The 20,333-nt window shown below is 47.9% G+C and overlaps 3 protein-coding genes across 9 annotated transcripts in view; 2 read left to right on the top strand and 1 right to left on the bottom strand.

The window, feature by feature from the left end:
* SIK3 (SIK family kinase 3) overlaps positions 1-16,813 on the top strand; it is a 304,186-nt gene extending 287,373 nt beyond the window's left edge. For all 7 annotated transcript variants that reach the window (XM_050758978.1, XM_050758980.1, XM_050758977.1 and 4 more), the window contains 6 exons: positions 430-769; positions 1,329-2,224; positions 11,372-11,535; positions 12,710-12,842; positions 13,745-13,915; positions 14,665-16,813. In XM_050758978.1, coding sequence (XP_050614935.1) covers positions 430-769; positions 1,329-2,224; positions 11,372-11,535; positions 12,710-12,842; positions 13,745-13,902 — 1,691 coding nt within the window. In that variant the 3' untranslated portion in view covers positions 13,903-13,915; positions 14,665-16,813. The remainder of the gene's footprint in view (positions 1-429; positions 770-1,328; positions 2,225-11,371; positions 11,536-12,709; positions 12,843-13,744; positions 13,916-14,664) is intronic.
* The window catches only part of PAFAH1B2 (platelet activating factor acetylhydrolase 1b catalytic subunit 2), a 1,197,441-nt gene that overhangs the window by 315,800 nt on the left and 861,308 nt on the right, over positions 1-20,333 (bottom strand). The window lies entirely within an intron of this gene.
* BUD13 (BUD13 homolog) overlaps positions 1-20,333 on the top strand; it is a 367,265-nt gene that overhangs the window by 256,089 nt on the left and 90,843 nt on the right. The window lies entirely within an intron of this gene.

Here is a 20,333-nt window from a genome sequence, read left to right as displayed (position 1 = left end):
CAGGTGACCCACCCACCTTGGCCTCCCAAAGTGCTGGGATTACAGGCATGAGCCACCACGCCCAGCCTAGAGTCTGCATTTTTAACCAGATGCCAGGCCATTTGTGTGCACGCGAAAGTTCAAGAAGCACTGCCTAGATCCGAGTTACCACAAGAATAATCCATGGACCCGCTTTTAGGGGAACTTGTTGGAAACACAAATTCTTGGGGGCCCATCTGACCTACTGAATCAGAGTTTGAAACATAGTTATATAGATAGGGCCCAGGAATCTTCTGTTTAACGAGTTCTCCAGACTTGTCTTGTGCACACTGCAGTTTGAGAAGCACTGTTTGAGCTGGTATGTGGTTTGAGTATCCTCATTGGCTCTCATTACTCCTGGCTGGCTGGTGACCTGGGCACTTGGTCACTCTGAGGTTCCTTTCTCTCCAGGAGCTGCATCTTCCTCCCAGTTTCAAGGCTTACCTTCCCGCAGTGCAATCTTTCAGCAGCAGCCTGAGAACTCTTCCTCTCCTCCCAACGTGGCACTAACCTGCTTGGGTATGCAGCAGCCTGCTCAGTCACAGCAGGTCACCATCCAAGTCCAAGAGCCTGCTGACATGCTCAGCAACATGCCAGGTACAGCTGCAGGCTCCAGTGGGCGGGGCATCTCCATCAGCCCCAGTGCCAGTCAGATGCAGATGCAGCACCGTACGAGCCTGATGGCCACCCTCAGCTATGGGCACCGTCCCTTGTCCAAGCAGCTGAGTGCTGACAGTGCAGAGGCTCACAGGTAAGACCGCCTAACGTCACCCAGCCATCTACGCATGGATCCAGGTGGGAGCAAGCCCCTTAGCAGAGTGAAAGGAAAGGAGGGAAGGAGAATAGGCCTGACTAGGCTGTGCTCTTGTTTCACGCCTTCTAAAATCAGGATGGTGGGTGTGGGATGAACTTGTCTGCTTTTTATTGACCCAGGGTTAAAATTCTAATGAGGCTGAGGTGGAAAATGGGAAAGCTACCTTACTATTGCTTGCAAAGAAGAAAATGGCCTATTAGAGGAATGTATAAAAATGTCAGTTCCCCTTTTCTTGAAGGGAACATCTTGAAGTTGCTTCCTTCGAGATGAGCTAGATCTATTACCCACGCAGTGCCCTCAGTCCCTTGGAGGTTACTGGACAAGCCAATAATGGAATAAATAGGGACAATGCATACATTTGTCACTTCTCTGTCACACCACAGTTCTCTGTACCAGTGGGCTCTCCCTACTGAGGAGGAGGAGGAGGGGCTGTTCCCTGGGAAGTCTAGGACTTGTTACATGGATGTCTGGTACTCACTCCCTTTTGTGTCTGCAGCTTGAACGTGAATCGGTTCTCCCCTGCTAACTACGACCAGGCGCATTTACACCCCCATCTGTTTTCGGACCAGTCCCGGGGTTCCCCCAGCAGCTACAGCCCTTCAACAGGAGTGGGGTTCTCTCCAACCCAAGCCCTGAAAGTCCCTCCACTTGACCAGTTCCCCACCTTCCCTCCCAGTGCACATCAGCAGCCGCCACACTATACCACGTCGGCACTACAGCAGGCCCTGCTGTCTCCCACACCGCCAGACTATGCAAGACACCAGCAGGTACCCCACATCCTTCAAGGACTGCTGTCTCCCCGACATTCGCTCACCGGCCACTCGGACATCCGGCTGCCCCCAGCAGAGTTTGCACAGCTCATTAAAAGGCAGCAGCAACAACGGCAGCAGCAGCAGCAGCAGCAACAGCAGCAACAGCAAGAATACCAGGAACTGTTCAGGCACATGAACCAAGGGGATGCGGGGAGTCTGGCTCCCAGCCTTGCGGGACAGAGCATGACAGAGCGCCAGGCTTTATCCTATCAAAATGCTGACTCTTATCACCATCACACCAGCCCCCAGCATCTGCTACAAATCAGGGCACAAGAATGTATCTCACAGGCTTCCTCAGCCACCCCACCCCACGGGTATGCTCATCAGCCGGCACTGATGCATTCAGAGAGCATGGAGGAGGACTGCTCGTGTGAGGGGGCCAAGGACGGCTTCCCAGACAGTAAGAGTTCAAGTACATTGACCAAAGGTTGCCATGACAGCCCTTTGCTCTTGAGTACCGGTGGACCTGGGGACCCTGAATCTTTGCTAGGAACTGTGAGTCATGCCCAGGAATTGGGGATACATCCCTATGGTCATCAGCCGACTGTTGCATTCAGTAAAAATAAGGTGCCCAGCAGAGGTAAGTGTCTCCTCACAGTGGAAGTCCTGGGCCAGTCTGCCCTCATCCACTGACTCAGTAATGTTACCTTTTTTCAGCTAGTATTCTGTGTTCCTAAGAAAAGAATTTCTGAGAAGAGCTTCAGGACCTTCTTGGGGAGAAGCATGTAGGAAGTGGGCATTGGTGGGCTAGGGCTCCATTTTCAAAATCAAAGGACCGTGACACAAAATTAACACTTAGTCAATAAGATAGATGATCTGTTTCCCTTATTCATACCCCAGTTTCCTGGAGCCCAGACATTCTTGACTGCCATCAAAAGAGCTAACTTTAACTTTGCAATAGAAAAAAGTCAGCCAAACATAATTTAGTGTAAATAGTGCGGGAACAAGAGTCAAAGCACCTTAATTCTGCTCTTGCAGCTATCATGTATGTGATAACTTAGTCATTTAAACCCTCTGATTCTGATTTTCCTCATCTGTGAAGAAGGTGCGGAGGAACAATGGAGTATCTTAGAGTATCTGTGGAGATGAAAACATGTATATATGTGTTTGTTTCTATGTAATGTTTGTGTGTGAGAGAGAAAGAGGCACATTCAGATGATCTGAAGTGTATGATTTCAGTGCATAAATGTGAGGTATTATTACTCTGGTCGTTTTATTAGTGAGCTAAATGCGGAATATTACAGCATCATAAAGGGGCCCCATTATTTCATTTTGTACCACTTTATAATTAATGAGGATATTCATTCTCATTCTGAAGGAGATCAGGATTACACTCAGTAAGTTATACTTAGAAAATATAGTTCTGTTAGCATCATAGCATTCATCCTAGACAAAACCAGGAATCTTGCAATTTACCACTCCTCACCATTGCCGTCCAAAGGAATAAAAAGCAATTTATCTGTAAACCGTACGACCCTGAGACTGAGCAGTTTCTTCCACCCTTCCCTCCCTGGAACTGCCTGCGTCTCCTGCCCTGTCCTTTAAAGGCAATGCTGAAAACTCAGCTCCAAGGGGAATTCGGTCCTGCGGCACAGAGCAGCAGAGAAGGCCTTGCTGTAAAGTGGTTTCTGTGAAAAAGCCTTGGTGGTGCCAGGTTATACTTACTATGCACTCTTAGGGAGGGAACTGTTGCCTGAAATGCCAATTCAAGCCTGACCTTTTGAACAGGTGGGTGTCATCCAGCTCAGAGGCTGGCCCCAGTGAGATGTATTGTGTCCACCTGTGGCTGCTGTAGTCTTAGTGGACATAGGAGGGTGGGAGCTTTCAGAACCAGGTCATAGGTGGAATGGTTAACAGACCTGAGGGTATTTAGGATTGGGAGGAAAAACTAAGAGAAACACCACACTTGTTAGTTGGAAAAAGGGATCAGACTTTTCTGGGTTCATATTACGGGGCAGAACCAAGATCAAGATAGAAGTTGCGGCCGGGCGCAGTGTCTCAAGCCTGTAATCCCAGCACTTTGGGAGGCCGAGGCGGGCGGATCACGAGGTCAGGAGATCGAGACCATCCTGGCTAACACGGTGAAACCCCATCTCTACTAAAAAATACAAAAAAAACTAGCCGGGCGAGGTGGCGGGCGCCTGTAGTCCCAGCTAGTCGGGAGGCTGAGGCAGAAGAATGGCGTAAACCCGGGAGGTGGAGCTTGCAGTGAGCTGAGATCCGGCCACTGCACTCCAGCTTGGGCGACAGAGCGAGACTCCGTCTCAAAAAAAAAAGTTGTTGCAGCAAATTTCAGCTCATCCTATGGAAGAGCTTTATAAGAACTCTCCAGAATAGGCTGCCTTAGCAGCCTGGGAGCTTTCTAACAGAGGTGGGATCATGGTATGGGGATGTTGTGGAAAAGATTCCCCTGCAAATGGAAGCTTCCAGCACACTATAGTTGGCATGAAAAGGAGATGAGCTCACATTTCTTTCTATTTTTTTTTGAGATGGAGTCTCACTGTGTCGCCCAGGCTGGAGTGCAGTGGCGCGATCTCGGCTCACTGCAAGCTCCTCCCAGGTTCACGCCATTCTCCTGCCTCAGCCTCCTGAGTAGCTGGGACTACAGGCGCCCACCACCACACCCGGCTAATTTTTTGTATTTTTAGTAGAGACAGGGTTTCACCGTGTTAGCCAGGATGGTCTCGATCTCCTGACCTTGTGATCCGCCCACCTCGGCCTCCAAAAGTGCTGGGATTACAGACGTGAGCCACGGCGCCCGGCCAAGCTCAACATTTCTATTGTGCCTTCCATGTGCCAGTCACCAAATGCTGTTCACATACAGATTCATTTAATCCTCACAACAACCGTACAACCCTAGAATAACCAACTCTTATTCCCATTTACCAGTGTAACAGCAGAGGCACAGAGATTAAGTAATTTGTCCCCAAAGTCAAGAGGTATTGAGTGGCAGCTGAACATAAGAGTACTCACACTAGCTGTCACTGACAAGAGAGAGGCTCACTGAGCAAGTCCCGGGTGTGCAGGGCACTGAGGAAGGAGCACAGCTACAGCAAACAGTGCTTCTGCCCTCCACCCCTGCCCCAGCCTGGGTCACCGTGTACTTTCAATACTTCTTGAAATGTTTTTCTTCAAAAATTATTTTCTCTAGTTTCTCTTTACCTTCCTTCCTGTGTGACTTCAATATATAGAAAGTCTGGAGAGCATAATTCCCCATTGTCCCCTGATTGTCAGAGGACCCCTTCTTCAGCAGGCATGCTAGTCTGTTGAGTACCCACTGTTGGTGCAAGTGCTGTGGGCACACCAGAGGAGGGAAAGATTAGTTCAATCCAAGGAATGAGGTAGGTTTCCAGCAATAAGTAGCTTGTGGGTTGGGTCCTGGCGGATGAAGAAGATTTGCCATTTGGATCTAGAGGAGAAGCAAGAGAAAAGAACAATGGGTGAGACTGTCTAAAGGAATTTTTCCAAGGACGGCAGCAGGCTTGGTTGGTTTGAAGTACAGTGTACATGAAGGCATTAGTAGAAGCTAAGGACAGAGGTTTTCTAAAATGCATCGTCTAGATTAAGCTGTACCATGAAAAAAACTCAAGTTTCTTCTTTTTTTTTTTTTTTTAAGGCAGAGTCTCACACTGTTGCCCATGCTGGAGTTCAGTGGCACCATCTTGGCTCACTGCAACCTCCACCTACTGGGTTCAAGCTATTCTCCTGCCTCAGCCTCCTGAGTAGCCAGGATTATAGGCGTGCACCACCACGCCCGGCTAACTTTTTTTGTAGAGACGGGGTTTCACCATGTTGGCCAGGCTGGTCTTGAACTCCTGACCTCAAGTGATCCACCCACCTCAGCCTCACAAAGTGCTGGGATTACAGGCATGAACCACCATGCCTGGCCTTCAAGTTTCTTTTGAAAACTTCAGAGCTTACATTTTTACTTTACCGAAAAAATCATCAGATAATTTACTGTTCACTTTTGTCATGAAAGGCTTATAATGCTGTGCCCCCACCGCCCTGCAGGCAAGTGGAGGAGCTTACTCTTCTCAGCCATTCTGGCCAGGAAGGAATGCCTGCTGTTTCTTTTAATGGTCTCCATCTCAACTGTGTTGCACAAGACTCCACTGTAGGTGCTATGCGAATGCAGAGATGAAAGGATAAAGAACCTGTCCTCAGGGAGCTTCTACTCTACCGGGGGATGTAAAACAAGCTCATAAACAGCTTTGCTATGAAGTGCTAGGTACTGAGTGCTACAAGAAGTATCATTAAGAGCAGAGCTAGTGTGATTTTCTTAGCATTTCTTAAGGGTAGATGAACAGGGATTGTTGGTGTTATTTAGTTACTTTTTGAGCCAGGGTCTTGCTCTGTCACCTAGGCTAGAGTGCAGTGGTACAACCATGGTTCACTGCAGCCTCGACTTCCTGGGCCTAAGCAATCCTCCCACCTCAACTTCCTGAGCAGCTGGGACTACAGGTGTGTGCTACTACACCCAGCTAATTTTTTCTTTCCTTTTGGTAGAGATGGGGTCTTGCTATGTTGCTGGGGCTGATCTTGAACTCCTGGGCTCAAACAGTCCTCCCTCCTCGGCCTCCCAAAATGCTGGGATTACAGGCACGAGCCACCACACCCAGCCATGTTGGTATTAGTAAAGGAAAATTAGATGCCATCGTATTAGTGTCCATGGTTACCTATTTCCTTGATGGCGATTTGCCACCAGCCAGTATGAGGCCAGGCACTGTGAGAGCACTGAGCAGGCAGCATGCCAAAGGTTTGCAGAAGTGTCAGATTTCACATGCCCCGTGCTGTCTGTAATCTCCCTGCCTGCCACCCTAGGAGGAAAAACAAGGTTTGTCTTCTATAGTGGTACATACACTTGATTTTTTTGACTTTGCAAATAAATACAGCAGCATAATCAGTCTACACCATGAGATTACCAACTGGAACTCACAAAGAAAACCACATCCTCTTCTCTGAGCTCAGTCAGCCTCAGCATTATTACTCAGGCCTCATAGAGCAGTAAAATGCTGACAGAGTCAGAGGAGTTACCCCAGAGCCTTTAAGGGGAGTATGCAGGCACGTCATTGCTCCCATTTTCTCTCAAAACCCAGTAAGTGAGTAAGGACGAGTCAACATTGACAGATTCAATAGAGAATTGTGCAAGTTGCCCCAAAGTTCCCCGGGCAGGTGAGTGGTGTGCATTGTGTCCGTTTGTGCATTTTCCCCCCTGTGTGATCGGACAATCATCCTACCTCTGCACTCTCTTAGCTTTAGTTTGATAAATTCGAGCATGTAATTCTGGGGAACCGTCTTTCCTCCATGATTTCTATGTCCTTTGGTAGCTGCTGAATTGGCATAAAGGGTTGTCAAAGATTTGATCCTCAATCTCATGTTCCTTGGGCAGTGAGTTAGTCTGTTTATACCCCCCAAAATGGTCAATAGGGTCTCATTCATGGAGTGTCACAAAGGACTTCTAAACTCAGGGTCCGCATTCTTAACCAAAAATCAGACTTGACTTACTTGGTCTTTTACAGTTGATTAAAGACTCTTTTACATGTGTTGTCTTTTTGAGCCCCCAAACAACCCTCATTTTTCAGATCAGGAACCTTGAGGAGAAGCTGAAAGATTTGCCAACACTTGTGTACTTTCCTGGTGAGGGAGCTGGGTCCTGACTTCAAGTTTTCTGATCCCCTGGTCATTAATTTTTCCTTTATACCTCTTTGCCCACTCTGTACCCTCCAAGCACAGCTGCCAAGTGAAAGATGCTAGCTTCCATGTCTTTGACCTACTGATGATACTGAAACTTGAGCATTCAGAACCCTGGTGTATCCCCTGACTCCTATTAATGCTCTTTTTCATCTGGTTTTTAACTCACATTTGTCTGTCCTGAATCAGAGGCTTCTCTTGGAAATTAAAGTTTCCCCGAGTCATTTGTTCATTTACATATGGGTAAATTGTCCCTCATAATTCTGCAAGCAGGGTTCTGTAATTAAATCTATTTCCTTGTTTGTTTTTGTCAGCTGACTCAGTATGCCCTTATGCACTCAGAAATAACATTTCTAAGCTGAATAAAAATCATGCCAGACTTTATTGAGCTTTTACAATGCAGTAACCTCTATGAAGCACTCCACACCCATTGAGTCAGTCCTGTTGTACAGATAACGAAGACCCAGCAGAGCGGGATAATTCACCCAAGCTCCCGCTCCTCAGGAAGCCGGGAAGCCAGGATTTACGGCCAAGTTTTCCTGACCCCAGAGCTTGCGCTTATGACCCTTGTGCTCAACTCCAGCTTGGCTGAGGAATGAGCTCTGGGAAGACCCCCCACGTGGTTTTTAGGCAGTCGCTTGTTCTGTCTTGGTGCCTACAGGCATCAGACCTGAAGGTGGGGAAGAGAGCAGACAAGGCAGAGCGCAAAGGTGAGTGGTGGGTGTTTTGGTTTGCAGAGGCCCCGTTCTCAGGAATGAAAACAAGTTCTGAGAGAGGGAGGGAAAAGACCCTTAAAAGACACGGCAGACAAACCAAAACACTGAGGCCTCCAGAAGAGGCAGGAAGGCTCCAACCAGGACTGTATACATTGTGTTAGCTTTGCTGTTTCCTCATGGTTAGTAATGATCTTTTAAAAATCTTTAAACTGGAGAGCACTCATGTTTGTCCTTGCAGAGAGCAAAGAGATGCAACTGATGAGATTTGCATCCAACTATATAATCAGGCTTAAAGGAAAAAAGCACCCCAAGGAATTGAGTAGATGATGTTAGCTATCAAAGAAGACAATATAGGTTTTTGAAAAAGTAAGAAGCGGCTGCTTGCATTGCTTCTTGGCAAAGCAGACAGAATCATCATTTCCTCACTCCTACATAACCATGTTGCACCACTTCCTGCCAGTGGTTTTTGGTTGGCCCTGGCGCGAACATGCAAGCCATGCCCACTGAGAGGAATTGGGCAGAGTGGGTAGGACGGGCGGGCTAATCCCACAGAGCAAGTCCTGGTGTCCTTTCTTTTTTTTTTTTTTTTTGAGACGGGAGTCTCCTCTGTCGCCCAGGCTGGGGTGCAGTGGAGTGCAGTGGCGTGATCTTGGCCCACTGCAAGCTCCGCCTCCTGGGTTCACACCATTTTCCTGCCTCAGCCTCCCGACTAACTGGGACTACAGGCGCCCGCCACCACGCCCGGCTAATTTTTTGTATTTTTAGTAGAGATGGGGTTTCACCGTGTTAGCCAGGATGGTCTCGATCTCCTGACCTCATGATCCACCCGCCTCGGCCTCCCAAAGTATTGGGATTACAGGCGTGAGCCACTGCGCCCGGCCATCCTGGTGTAGGTTTTCTTTCATCTTCTTCTCTCTGCTGGTTTTAGCTTGCTGTAGCAAAAGAGTTGGCTTCTGGCTGTTCCTTTTACCTCTTTGCTCAGAGAACTTTCAAAAGATTTCTCACTTGCCATCATCTTTGGTAGTTGGGAAGCTCCCTTCTCCTCTAATTTTCTCCAGAATGTCTTACATTACTAGCAATGTGCATGTCAGTTAGCTTCTCTCCCCCTCCATCCTGCCTCTGCCCCTAAGTCCAAGCCTAACCTTAATCATTATAGAAAACCATTTAAATACAGAGACCTGAAATCCTTTACCCAACAGTCAAGAAGTATGCTTTGCTTTCATTATTCAAATAGATCATTGGAATGGCACAGTTAGCATTAGAGCTGTGTTTGCTATTAAGAGTTTTTTTTTTTTTTTAAACTTAGTCCCACCGAGAGTCAGTTCATCCAAGATAAGCTCAGTAGTTTCCAAGAAGCATTAACTCAGAACACCAACCAAGCAAATACAACTTATTTTCAAGTCCCAGGCTTTTAAAGACTGAAGTCAGAAGTGCTACCAGGAGGATGCTGTCAACATAGGTGTGGCTTTGATAGTCTTCTTGACTATCCTTGATCAAGAAAAAGTACTCATTCCTCTTTCTCTCCAATTCTAATCTATAGAGTTGCATGCTCTAACAGGATAGTAGCCCATATTAAGACAGCATTTATTTTTATTATTCTTTTTTGAGATAGAGTCTCACTCTGTTGCCCAGGCTGGAGTGCAGTGGTATGGTCTTGGCTCACTGCAATCTCTGCCTTTTGAGTTTAAGCAATTCTCCTGCCTCAGCCTCCTGAGTAGCTGGGACTACAGGTGCACACCACCACACCCGGCTAATTTTTGTATTTTTAGTAGAGGCAGGGTTTCGCCATGTTGGCCAGGCTGGTCTCGAACTCCTGACCTCAGGTGATCCACCTGCCCCGGCCTCCGAAAGTGCTGGGATTATACACTCCCGGCCTAAAGAGCATTTACTGACATCAGTGAAAGAGATCATAATGGGTATAGGACAGTGTTCTAGAACACTGAAGGTTCACAGACATACATGAGATATAGTTCTTGCCTGCAAAGAATTTATAGTCTAATGTGAATGATTAAGTACATAATTGAACATGGTACCAAGGATAATGTTAGAGCAATCAGACACAAAGTCTTTTGAAGTTTAAAGGAAGAAATGATCTATTTCTGTTTGAAAGGAAAAGTTTAATAAAGACAACAGCATTTGATATGAACATAGAATGATGAGTTGCTTTGGATTGGCAGGAATGGAGGCAGAAGAATCAGTTATTTGCAGATAGAAGGAACAATGAGAGCAAATGCATAGAATTGTGCATAGATGGGGGACAGTTAAGTGGTCCCATTTGACTAGAGCTTAGAATGTGTGGAGAGGGGATTATGAGACACTGATTGGAAGATAGCTGGGGGCAGTGTTGTAAAACAAAAGTGGACTACAGAATGGTTGGTCTCTGTAGGGTAGTAATGAGGGATTGGTTATAATTCTAGCGAAATAATCCAGGAAAGAGGTAATCAGGTTTCCATGAGATTGGCAACAAAGGGATTGAAGTGACCAGCATTGCAGAGGTAGATTCAGTACCAGGAGTAAGGAATCAATAGTGGCCCCAAGAGCTTATGCCTGGAAGATTTGGAAAATGAGGCATCAATACAACAATGTCTGAAGGAGTAGTAGGTTATGGGGGAAGTGGATGGGTTTGGAACTGGACATGGTAAGTGCTACATGCTGGTTAGATATCCAAGGAAAGATACCTAGTAAGTAGCTGGAAGTATGGATCTGGGGCTTAAAGGAGCACTTCAGTAATTCTTTACATAAAGACAGTACAGCCATGAAAACAGATGATGTTGCCAAAGTAAGTATGGGGAGAGAGAAGGTCAAGGAAAAAAATGTGGAGAGTACTTGCTTAGAAAGGGTAGAGGGGCCATCAAAGGAGTCAGAAGCAGCAGTTACAGAAGTAGAAAGAGGAGAGGAGCAGTGTGGTACACTGAGGTCACCGGGGGAGGAGACAGGAGGCAGCCGCAGAACAGACGCATCCTCCCAGGCTAGAGCGTCCTGAAAGCTCTGAGAGTAATTCTCATGTGCATCTAGGTTTGAGAACAGATCACTGTTAATTCAACAGAGAAATGAAAGAAGAGAAGGTTCAGTGGGGTCCAGCCATGCCCTGTTATGTGGGATTTTTTTCCCTAAGGGTGTGGCCCCCTCCCCTACAGCTCATCTTTTGGAGGGCTGGTCCAGGCTCCTCTCAGCCGTGACCACCGGCTGAGGATTAGCAGTTAGTGTACACGGTCTCCTCAGCCTTGCCCATAGTCCCTTGCAAGACATTTCTTGGATGGGAGTTTGCAGTGCTGGGAGAAGTTCCGCCCCACTGACTCTATTCTGCTGTGCCTCCTCAGAGCCTGTCATAGGGAACTGCATGGATAGAAGTTCTCCAGGACAAGCAGTGGAGCTGCCGGATCACAATGGGCTCGGGTACCCAGCACGCCCTTCTGTCCATGAGCACCCCAGGCCCCGGGCCCTCCAGAGACACCACACGATCCAGAACAGCGACGATGCTTATGTATGTTGGTCCCTCCTGCTGCGCAGAGGTGGATCCTCCCAGTCCCAGCCTTGAAACAGAGCATAGTGATGTGGGGTAGCCTCTCTTGGCCGCTCTCCTCAGTCGGCATCCAGACTTTCTGGAAACTGTGGGGAGCATTTCTTTTCTTCGTCTTTTTTTTTTTTTTTTTTTTTGAGACGGAGTCTCACTCTGTCGCCCAGGCTGGAGGACAGTGGCACAATCTCAGCTCACTACAACTTCCACCTCCCTGGTTCAAGTGAATTTTGTGCCTCAGCCTCCTGAGTAGCTGGGACTACAGGTGCCTGCCACCACACCTGGCTAATTTTTGTGTTTTTAGTAGGTATGGGGTTTTACCATACTGGCCAGGCTGGTCTCGAACTCTTGGCCTCAAGTGATCCGCCCGCCTTGAGAGCATTTCTTTGAGTCACCCTAACAGACCAAACCTTAATTCAAGTAGAATCTGTGCTCCAAATTTTAGACCAAAGAATCAGAAATAGTTGCCATCTGTTCCCTGTAGTTTTGATTATTAAACCTCTTCTTAGTCTAAACTCAGGCCCCAGCAAATAAGCCCATAAGCTTCTGGTTATTTTTCAGCAGCTACATTGAGCTTACTCAGATCAGGGGAACTGGTGGGCCTCAGCAGTTTTGTTTTCCTAGGGTGGCGCTAGTTACTAGACTAGCCACATGTGGCTATTCAAATCTAAACCAATTAAAATTAAAAACAATTAAAAATTCAGTTCCTCAGTCACACTTTAAGTGCTCAGTAGCCAGTTGTGGCTACTGGTTACCATATTGGACAGGACAGAGAGAGAACATTTCCATCACTGCAGAGTGTGACTGGATCGTGCTGTTCCTAAGACAAAGTCCCAGTGGAGATGGGGAGAGGTCGGAAACCTGGTTTTAGAAAGCCATGTAGGTGTCAAGGTGTCCCCACCAGCTGAGATTTGCCACATCCGCACCACCCTCACCACCCACAGGGGAAAGCCAGGCAGCTTCCCACACTGTGGCTGTGGAGCGCCCCCTTTGGGTGGTGCTGTAGAGGAAGGAGGCTGGAGCGGGGCCCCAGGCTGTCTTTTGCCTGGGCTCCTTCAGAAGGACCAGCTGTCTTTAGGGGTTGCCTGAGAGTGGTGCCTTCTCTGGTGTGCTTATTTCTTCTCTTAACTGTTTTCTGCAGGTACAGCTGGATAACTTGCCAGGAATGAGTCTTGTGGCTGGGAAAGCACTTAGCTCTGCCCGGATGTCAGATGCAGTTCTCAGTCAGTCTTCGCTCATGGGCAGCCAGCAGTTTCAGGATGGGGAAAGTGAGGGTGAGGAGCCTTATGCATGGGGCACTCCAGAGAAGTTCCTGGAGGGGCCTCCCTCCATCTTCCGTGACTGCTCCCCTCTTCGGTAGGAAGAGCTCATGGAGAGGTAGAGCCACAGCATCCCACACGTTCTGGACACAGCCCCTTTCCCCACTGGTCTTCCCTGAGTGCGGGTGTGTAAAGGAGGTGTGGCCTCTGGCCAGATGGCACAGGGCTCTCCCATTCCTGTCTCATCTCTGTGATGATACGCCTTCAATCACTTTCTCCGGTTCTGCTTAGAGGGCATCAGGTCCTAATGGCACATTTTTGGCTCTCCTTGGAGCCAGTTGAGGGAGGGTGTCATAACAAATAATAGGCATAGGCCTTGGGCAGGCCAGGTCTGCCATCAGTCCCAAGGCTGTCCTTTTCAGGCTCTGCAGGCGAGGCACTTGGCTTTCTGGACCCCGAGATCCTCATCTATAAAGTGGCAAAAACGACAAAGCCTTTATCCTACATCGTGCTCTGAGGGCTGCCTGGCTTAGTGAGTATAAAGTGCTTAGCACAATGTCTGGAACACAGACAGTGCCAGGAACGGGTGCCTGCAGGCAGTAAAATCATTGTCCCTTTCACCGTTTAAGAGGTGGTCCTTTCTGAAGGAGTCCTCTATCTTCTCTCACACTATAGTAGTTGATCTTACCTAAGGATGGAAAAGGGCAAAAACGGAACAGGCAGAGAATACAGGAAGAATCTTGGCCCCCGCCCATTGTCACTCAACACCTTGAGGGCCTGCTGTGAGCTAGAATTCAGGGCTGGGAGTCAGGCTGTGGGATGCTCAGACAGGTTGCCTTCGATTCCTCCTCTGTCTCCCCCTTGCTCTCCTAGCCCCCCAGTTCCCTGCCAACCTCATGTTCTTTTTGGTCTTGCAGAATGTGGGGCAAGCCTGGGAGGTCATGAGCACCCAGACCTGAGTGATGGCAGCCAGCATTTAAACTCCTCTTGCTATCCATCTACGTGTATTACAGACATTCTGCTCAGCTACAAGCACCCCGAAGTCTCCTTCAGCATGGAGCAGGCAGGCGTGTAACAAGAAACAGAGAGTGAGTGTCACCCTGGCCAGGGCCAAACCAGCCCTGTGGCCCAGTGCCCACTCCCGATCCCATCGGGAGCTTCAGCGCATGTGTTGTGGTGGCCAGTGCAGTCGACAGTGCCACGCCTCCCCTCGAGGCCTTCACAGTTTCTTGCTTTGCATTAACTACACTGCTAGTTTTAGGGCATGAGGTAGGGGTGGAGGTGTGCAGAAGAAATGCTAAAGACAGTCTCTTGGTTCGGTTATGGGGAATAAGACACAAGACCCGCCTCGTGTTATAGGTGCTGTAGCCTTTATAGAGACAGCAGTGAGCTACGGCTCCAGAGGGTGGAGGTGACCTCTGGCCAGCGTAATAAGGAAAGGAGGAAGTCCTTAAATTCAGTCTAAAAGACAAAACCTGGCAGGAAAACATGTCCAGCCATATTTTTTAAGGCCGTACAGAAGCAAGTGGCAGGATATTCCAGACCAGGGAAATGTGTGATGAGAGGCCCATGGTAGAAAGAATGGGGAAACTGGCTCGTTCGGCTGGAGTAATGCAGAGAGTACACAGCAGGCACCATGGGTTGTCTCTGGAAAATCTCTGACAGAAGAGGCCTGATGAAAGGGAAGCCACTTGGCAAATCCACATCAGAGCCTCAGTACGGCAAGCTGCCTGAACACCTGAGGAAAAGCGAACCCGCTCCATTTTTTTAAAAGTTTTAAATGGAATATTTGAGTCTCTTTTCAAACTAATTCTTCTCTGTGTCTGCTTTATTCCAGGTTTTGTGTACAGCTTGGGAATGAAAAGGTTGATCGTAAACCCACAGTATCTTGCAGCGTTGCGCCAAATCACCCTTGTGTTTCTCTCCACCCAAAATATCACAGCTCCTTTCCTCACATTTGGTTCAGCCGTGTGCTGTTCTTTTGGGTTCTGAGAGGGTTTTGCCATGTTTGCTTGTATGACCAAGTCACCAAGGAAATAAACAGGAAGGAAATCCACGTTCTTCATCTTTTGTGACAGTATATTTGAGTTGGTGGTTTTTTTGTTGTGTTTGGGGGTTTGTGTTTTGTTTTGTTTTTGGTATGTTTTCTTCTGGAGGTCATTTACTTTCTTTTTCTTCCTTTTTTTCCTCTCGTTCCTTTTTTGAAACAGGAGAGCAAAGCAGTTAGAGTTCAGAGGCCAGGGGCCTCAGGGCCACTCCCTCCCTAGCCTTCATCAGCAGAGCACCCTCCATCCCCCTGCATTGCTCTTCCCCAAAAGCAAATACTAAAGGATGCCATCCTCTGGAATCCTAATGGCAGGCAAAGGGAGAGAGGAAGGGTGACGGCTTCTGGCACTTAGAGAACAAAAAGAACAAAAAAAGAGAAACCCCCAAGCCTGGAACCCAGAGAGGTCTTTACTGCTGGGATCCACGGAAAACATGTCTGTCCCAGCCAAGATCATATGACGAGTTTAGCACGGAGGCTGAGAGTGACCTGGCATAGATGGTTTGCCAGTTAGAATGTCTCAATTTGAGCCTTTGCTTTTGGTGGATAACTCAGCTCCCCTCTTGTAACCTGGAAAGTTGGTTGCCTTTATCATCCTGCTGGTTTTATCTATGGACTGAACACCCGACAGCAGTGCACTATGCTTTCTGTGACATCTTCCATTCTCATTTTATATTGTGCTATAAAAAGGATTGTTTCTCCATATATATAAGTGTATATATATAATATATATATTATATGTGTGTATATATATTATATATATATATATATGCTCTCCCCTTTCAGCCTCTTTGTCACAGGCAAGAAGTGTAGTAGGTTGCCTTGGGCCCTGCCTCTCTCCTAACCCCCTCTTCCCCACTGGGCACCCTCAGCCCCTATATTTTAATTCTTGATCATGTAGAAATTGTTTTTGGTAAATGTTGATATTATTGTTATTATCATTATTAATAAAGAGAAAAGGAATTTTTGTTTAAATGAGAAATGTTTAACCAGATTCTGTTCTATTTGAATTGTGACTTGCACCTTTTGTTCAAAGTATTTCCTTTAGGCATTGTAATTGTGAACAGCTCTTACTTGTGCCAGTGACAGATGCAGTGGTCTCCTTTCCCCAGCTGAAGCAGTGCATACGCAATAGCTATTGTTTGTGTTATCTTTATTTCTCTTCATTGTTAGAAACCAAAGTCTTCTCTGCTGGCTGGGGCTGAGAGAGGGTCTGGGTTATCTCCCTCTGATCTTCAAAATAAGAGAGAGACCTTGAATACTCTGACTCTCCACCCTTGTTTTTTCTGGGAAAGCAGAACAAGAGGTCCTGAGTCCCCTCCTAGTCTTTCATCCTGAATTTGCACAGAGGAAAGCAGGTGCCCGGCATGGCCATCCCGATGTTGCTGGCAGGATCTCCATGCACCTTGTCCTTCTCCACTGATACTGGCAGCTTGGCTCCTGGACCCAATATCCCTTGAGTGGAATTCTGCAGTGCAAGAGCCTTTCCTGGGAGCTGTCCCATGTTTCCATGGTCCCAGTCTCCCCCCCACTTGGTGGGGTCACCAACTACTCACCAGAAGGGGGCTTACCAAGAAAGCCCTAAAAGCTGTTGACTTATCTGCGCTTGTTCCAGCTCTTATGCCCCCAACCTGCCCTACCACCACCACGTGCTCAGCCTGATCTGTTTACATGGTACTGTATGTATGGGAGAGCAGACTGCACCCTCCAGCAACACCAGAAGAAAGCCAGTGAGCCTACTAACCGTGCCATCTTGCAAACTACACTTTAAAAAAAAAAACAACTCATTGCTTTGTATTGTAGTAACCAATCTGCGCAGTATATGTTGAATGTATATGAACATACTTTCCTATTTCTGTTCTTTGAAAACGTCAGAAGTATTTTTTTTTCTTTCTCATTTTATGTTGAACTAAAAAGGATTAAAAAAAATCTGCAGACTCAAGTTGCTAAGACCTTTTGTCCTTCCTTTTGTCCTTTTGTGAGGCACTTACTTACAACTTGGTTACTTAGTTGGACAGTAGGAGGTTGTGTAGATAGAAGCCTGATTGTGTTCTTAGGCTGATCGATTATTTGCCTGTGGTTTGGAGTCTAGTTAGGAGAAGCCTCAGGTAAGTGGGAGCTGGAGCAGTGGAGGCTGGAGAGGTCTGCCAGGCTTAGGGTGGGGCTTTGAGTGATTCATGATCTCATCTCACCCTTATGAAACTCACATTCTCTAGAAGCCTGAACTCTGCTTCACACTGTGTCCCTGGGCACCCAGCTCAGACTCTGCCCCATCAGAAGGGAGCATTTGAATTTGCCGGGCCAGGTGGAAAACAGCTCCTTGAAAGGGCACTTTTGAAGAGTATAGGGAAAGATCCTCAAAGAGTGGACACAGGCTGGACCCTTCATGACGTGACCTCCATTGGCCGAATGAAAGGACAGCCAAATAAGTATTTGGAAAGAAAGGGAGGGGCCAGGCGTGGCTCACGCCTGTAAATCCAGTACTTTTGGAGGCCGAGGTGGGTGGATCACCCGAAGTCAGGAGTTCGAGACCAGCCTGGCCAATGTGGCGAAATCCCGTCTTTACTAAAAATACAAAAATTAGCCAGGTGTAGTGGCGGGCACCGGTAGTCCCAGCTACTCGGGATGCTGAGGCAGAAGAATGGCTTGAACCCAGGAGGCAGAGGTTGCTGCAGCAAGCCAAGATTGCACCACTACACTCCAGCCTGGGTGACAGCAGGATACTCCATCTCAAAAAAAAAAAAAAAAAAAAAAAAAAAGGCAGGGCAGGGGTGGGATTTTCCTATAGTTTTCCCCTTTATCCATACGTGAACTTCCAAGGGCAGGATAGAGTTTCCAGCAAGTTTCCAGGCATGGCTAAGAGACAGGTGGTTGAAGGCTTCTATGAAGAAAGCTTACTGAAGCTGGAAACACCATCTGAGTTCACAGAAGGAAGAATGAGAGGTGGGAATTTAGAAAGCCTTCCAAACTGGGCATGGTGTCACGCGCCTGTAACCCCAGCTGCTCAGGAGACTGAGGCAGGAGAATGACGTAAGCCCAGGAGTTCGAGTCCAGCCTGGGCAACATAGCAAGACCTCACCTCTATAAAAAATAAACTTAACCAGGCTTAGTGGCAGATGCTTGTAGTCCCAGCTGCTCAGGAGGCTGAGGCTGAAGGACCATGTGAGCCCAGGAGTTTGAGGCTGCAGTGAGCCGTGATCGCACCACTGCATTCCTGGAAAGAAAAGAAAGACTACAAGTCTGTGGAGGGGCTAGAAAGTTGCTGTAGGGCCATTTAGAGAAGAAAACAGCCTTCTCAAGAAGGGTCTTCTAAAACTCCTGAGTCTGTGTATGCTCTCAGGGAGGACTAGGTGAGTCTCTAGAACCAAACAGTGATAATACCCAGATCCCTTCCAGCAAATTGTAGCACCTATTGTAATAGATGCCACTCCCTCCTAAAATCAGCCAGGGTGCCTTTGGACCAGAGGGAGGGTGAGCCTTTGGAGGAAGCAGGGCACTGGCTCCTGGATACAGACTGGAGAGCTCAGCTCCAGAAAACAGGAGCCATGCTGACAGAAAACCATGTAGAGCATGATTTTCTTTCTGACTTTGTGCCAGCCTCACCCCACACCAACTGCAAAGATCAAGAATTCACAGGGCTACTGTGCTTCCCTCCTGCTGATCAAAGATGAGCTCTGTCCTGGCCTTAGTCTTTTCTAAGCAGGAGGGCAGGAGAGAATCTTGCATAGTTGGCTGCAGTGCCCCACCCACGGGTCTAACTTGGGGCTGCAGCAAAATTGCCAAATAGTGGGGGTGGGGGTCCTGTCTCCCCTGCTCAGTCGGCACCTCCCCTCCCTAACTCTCATTCTGGCTGACACCACATGCTCCCAGAAGAAATGTTCTGAGCAGGGGCTGGTATGAGACTGCCTCCCCTCCCAGGACCCACTCCTCCGTATGACCAGGCTGGTGACCCTCCCTTTAGCGTGCCAGTGCCATTCACTGAGCAAATAGGTGCCAGACCTAGCAGGGGACAGAGTCCTCCCGATACAGACGGACCAGTATGCTGGGACATAAATTGTGAAAGGAGTTGCTAATCTTTCTGTGCAAAATCCACTCCTGCAGTCACTGCCAACACTTTCGCACATGTCAGGGCATCCAGGGCCAGGACTTGGTAACCCTGTTCAGGAGCAGTCGCTCTGGAGGCTCCCAAGATGAGAGAGAGAAGTGGGTGGAAACAGAGGCCTACTTTGTGGGCCCCGCAGCCACTGAACAGTCCAACCCATGGCCACTGAGCACCTTGAACAATGCCTGGCTGGACCCTGAGTCTGAGTGTGTCATCAACCCAGTTTGTTGTTGTGAGTTTTTCCATCAGCTCTGTCCAGAAAGACTTCCTTCCTTTCCAAAACATTAGTAAAGGGGCCTTGGACGAGTTTAAGCCAAATACCTTGCAATAAAATGGAGTAGCCGCCCTGGTGAATAAGTATATTTAAAAAAGGAAACTGCCTGCTTGGTAAGATGCTGTTCAACAGCACCCCCTATCCTGACGCCTTGCAGTCCCCGAGCCAGGAAACTGAGAAGTCCCTGATCAGACTGCAAAGGCTGCAGGCTCCGCAAGGGTGCAAGGCCACCCTCAAAAAACTAGAAGCCAGGCCTCCCGATTCCCACCCCTGCCAGTGCTACATAGTTAACAGCTGAAGGATGCAGGGCAGCTCTGAGCTGCAGTTTTCCCACAGGCAAAAATCACAAGGGTAAAATCTGGCCTCCAGCCTTATAGGGATATTCTAAGTTGTGAAAGTGCTTTGGCCACTAAAGAACTGTGCAAATGTTAAATACTAGGTTTAGCCATAACAATCCTTTTAGTAACAAACCAAAGAGAAGGGTCAAACACTGGCAAGTATCTTGGAGTACAACCACAGGAGTTCCCCCATGTGCTGACTGGGGCAAACTCTACCCTCCAAAAGAAAAGATGCTCTCTTGGCCTGAGACACCTGTGAGCTGTCCCAGCAGGGGACCAGCCACCTTCCCACTTTCTAGAGCTACAGACAGCTGGGATGGCTAAGTAGGCAGTCCAGGCTGACGGCTCACCAAGGCCACCTCCCTGTCTACACAGTCCCACAGACATCTGGGGCCCCTTCAGTCCTGGGAAAGACCCATATCTCAGCAACTGCAAGTTAAGGTCAAGCAGAGAAATGTGGGATTGCTGCCTTCACACCTGCTGCAGAAGCTGAGGTCTCAGGTCTGATACAGCAAGTGTACTGGGAATAAGGGAATACAATACCAGAAACTGGGATTCTAGAAAACACAATAGTTACTGTTTACTAAGTGCGAGGTACCTTTCTAACAGTTTTGCATATATGTTCAAATTTCATGCTTAAAACGATACAAATTTATTACCTTACAGTTAGGGAGGACAGAAGTCCAAAATGGGTCACACTGGGCTAAAATCATGGTGCCAGCAGAGCTGTGCTCCTTCTGGAGGCTAC

The sequence above is a fragment of the Macaca thibetana genome, chromosome 14 (assembly GCF_024542745.1).
Source record: "Macaca thibetana thibetana isolate TM-01 chromosome 14, ASM2454274v1, whole genome shotgun sequence".
NCBI lineage: Eukaryota > Metazoa > Chordata > Mammalia > Primates > Cercopithecidae > Macaca > Macaca thibetana.
This window is presented reverse-complemented; position numbering and strand designations above follow the sequence as displayed.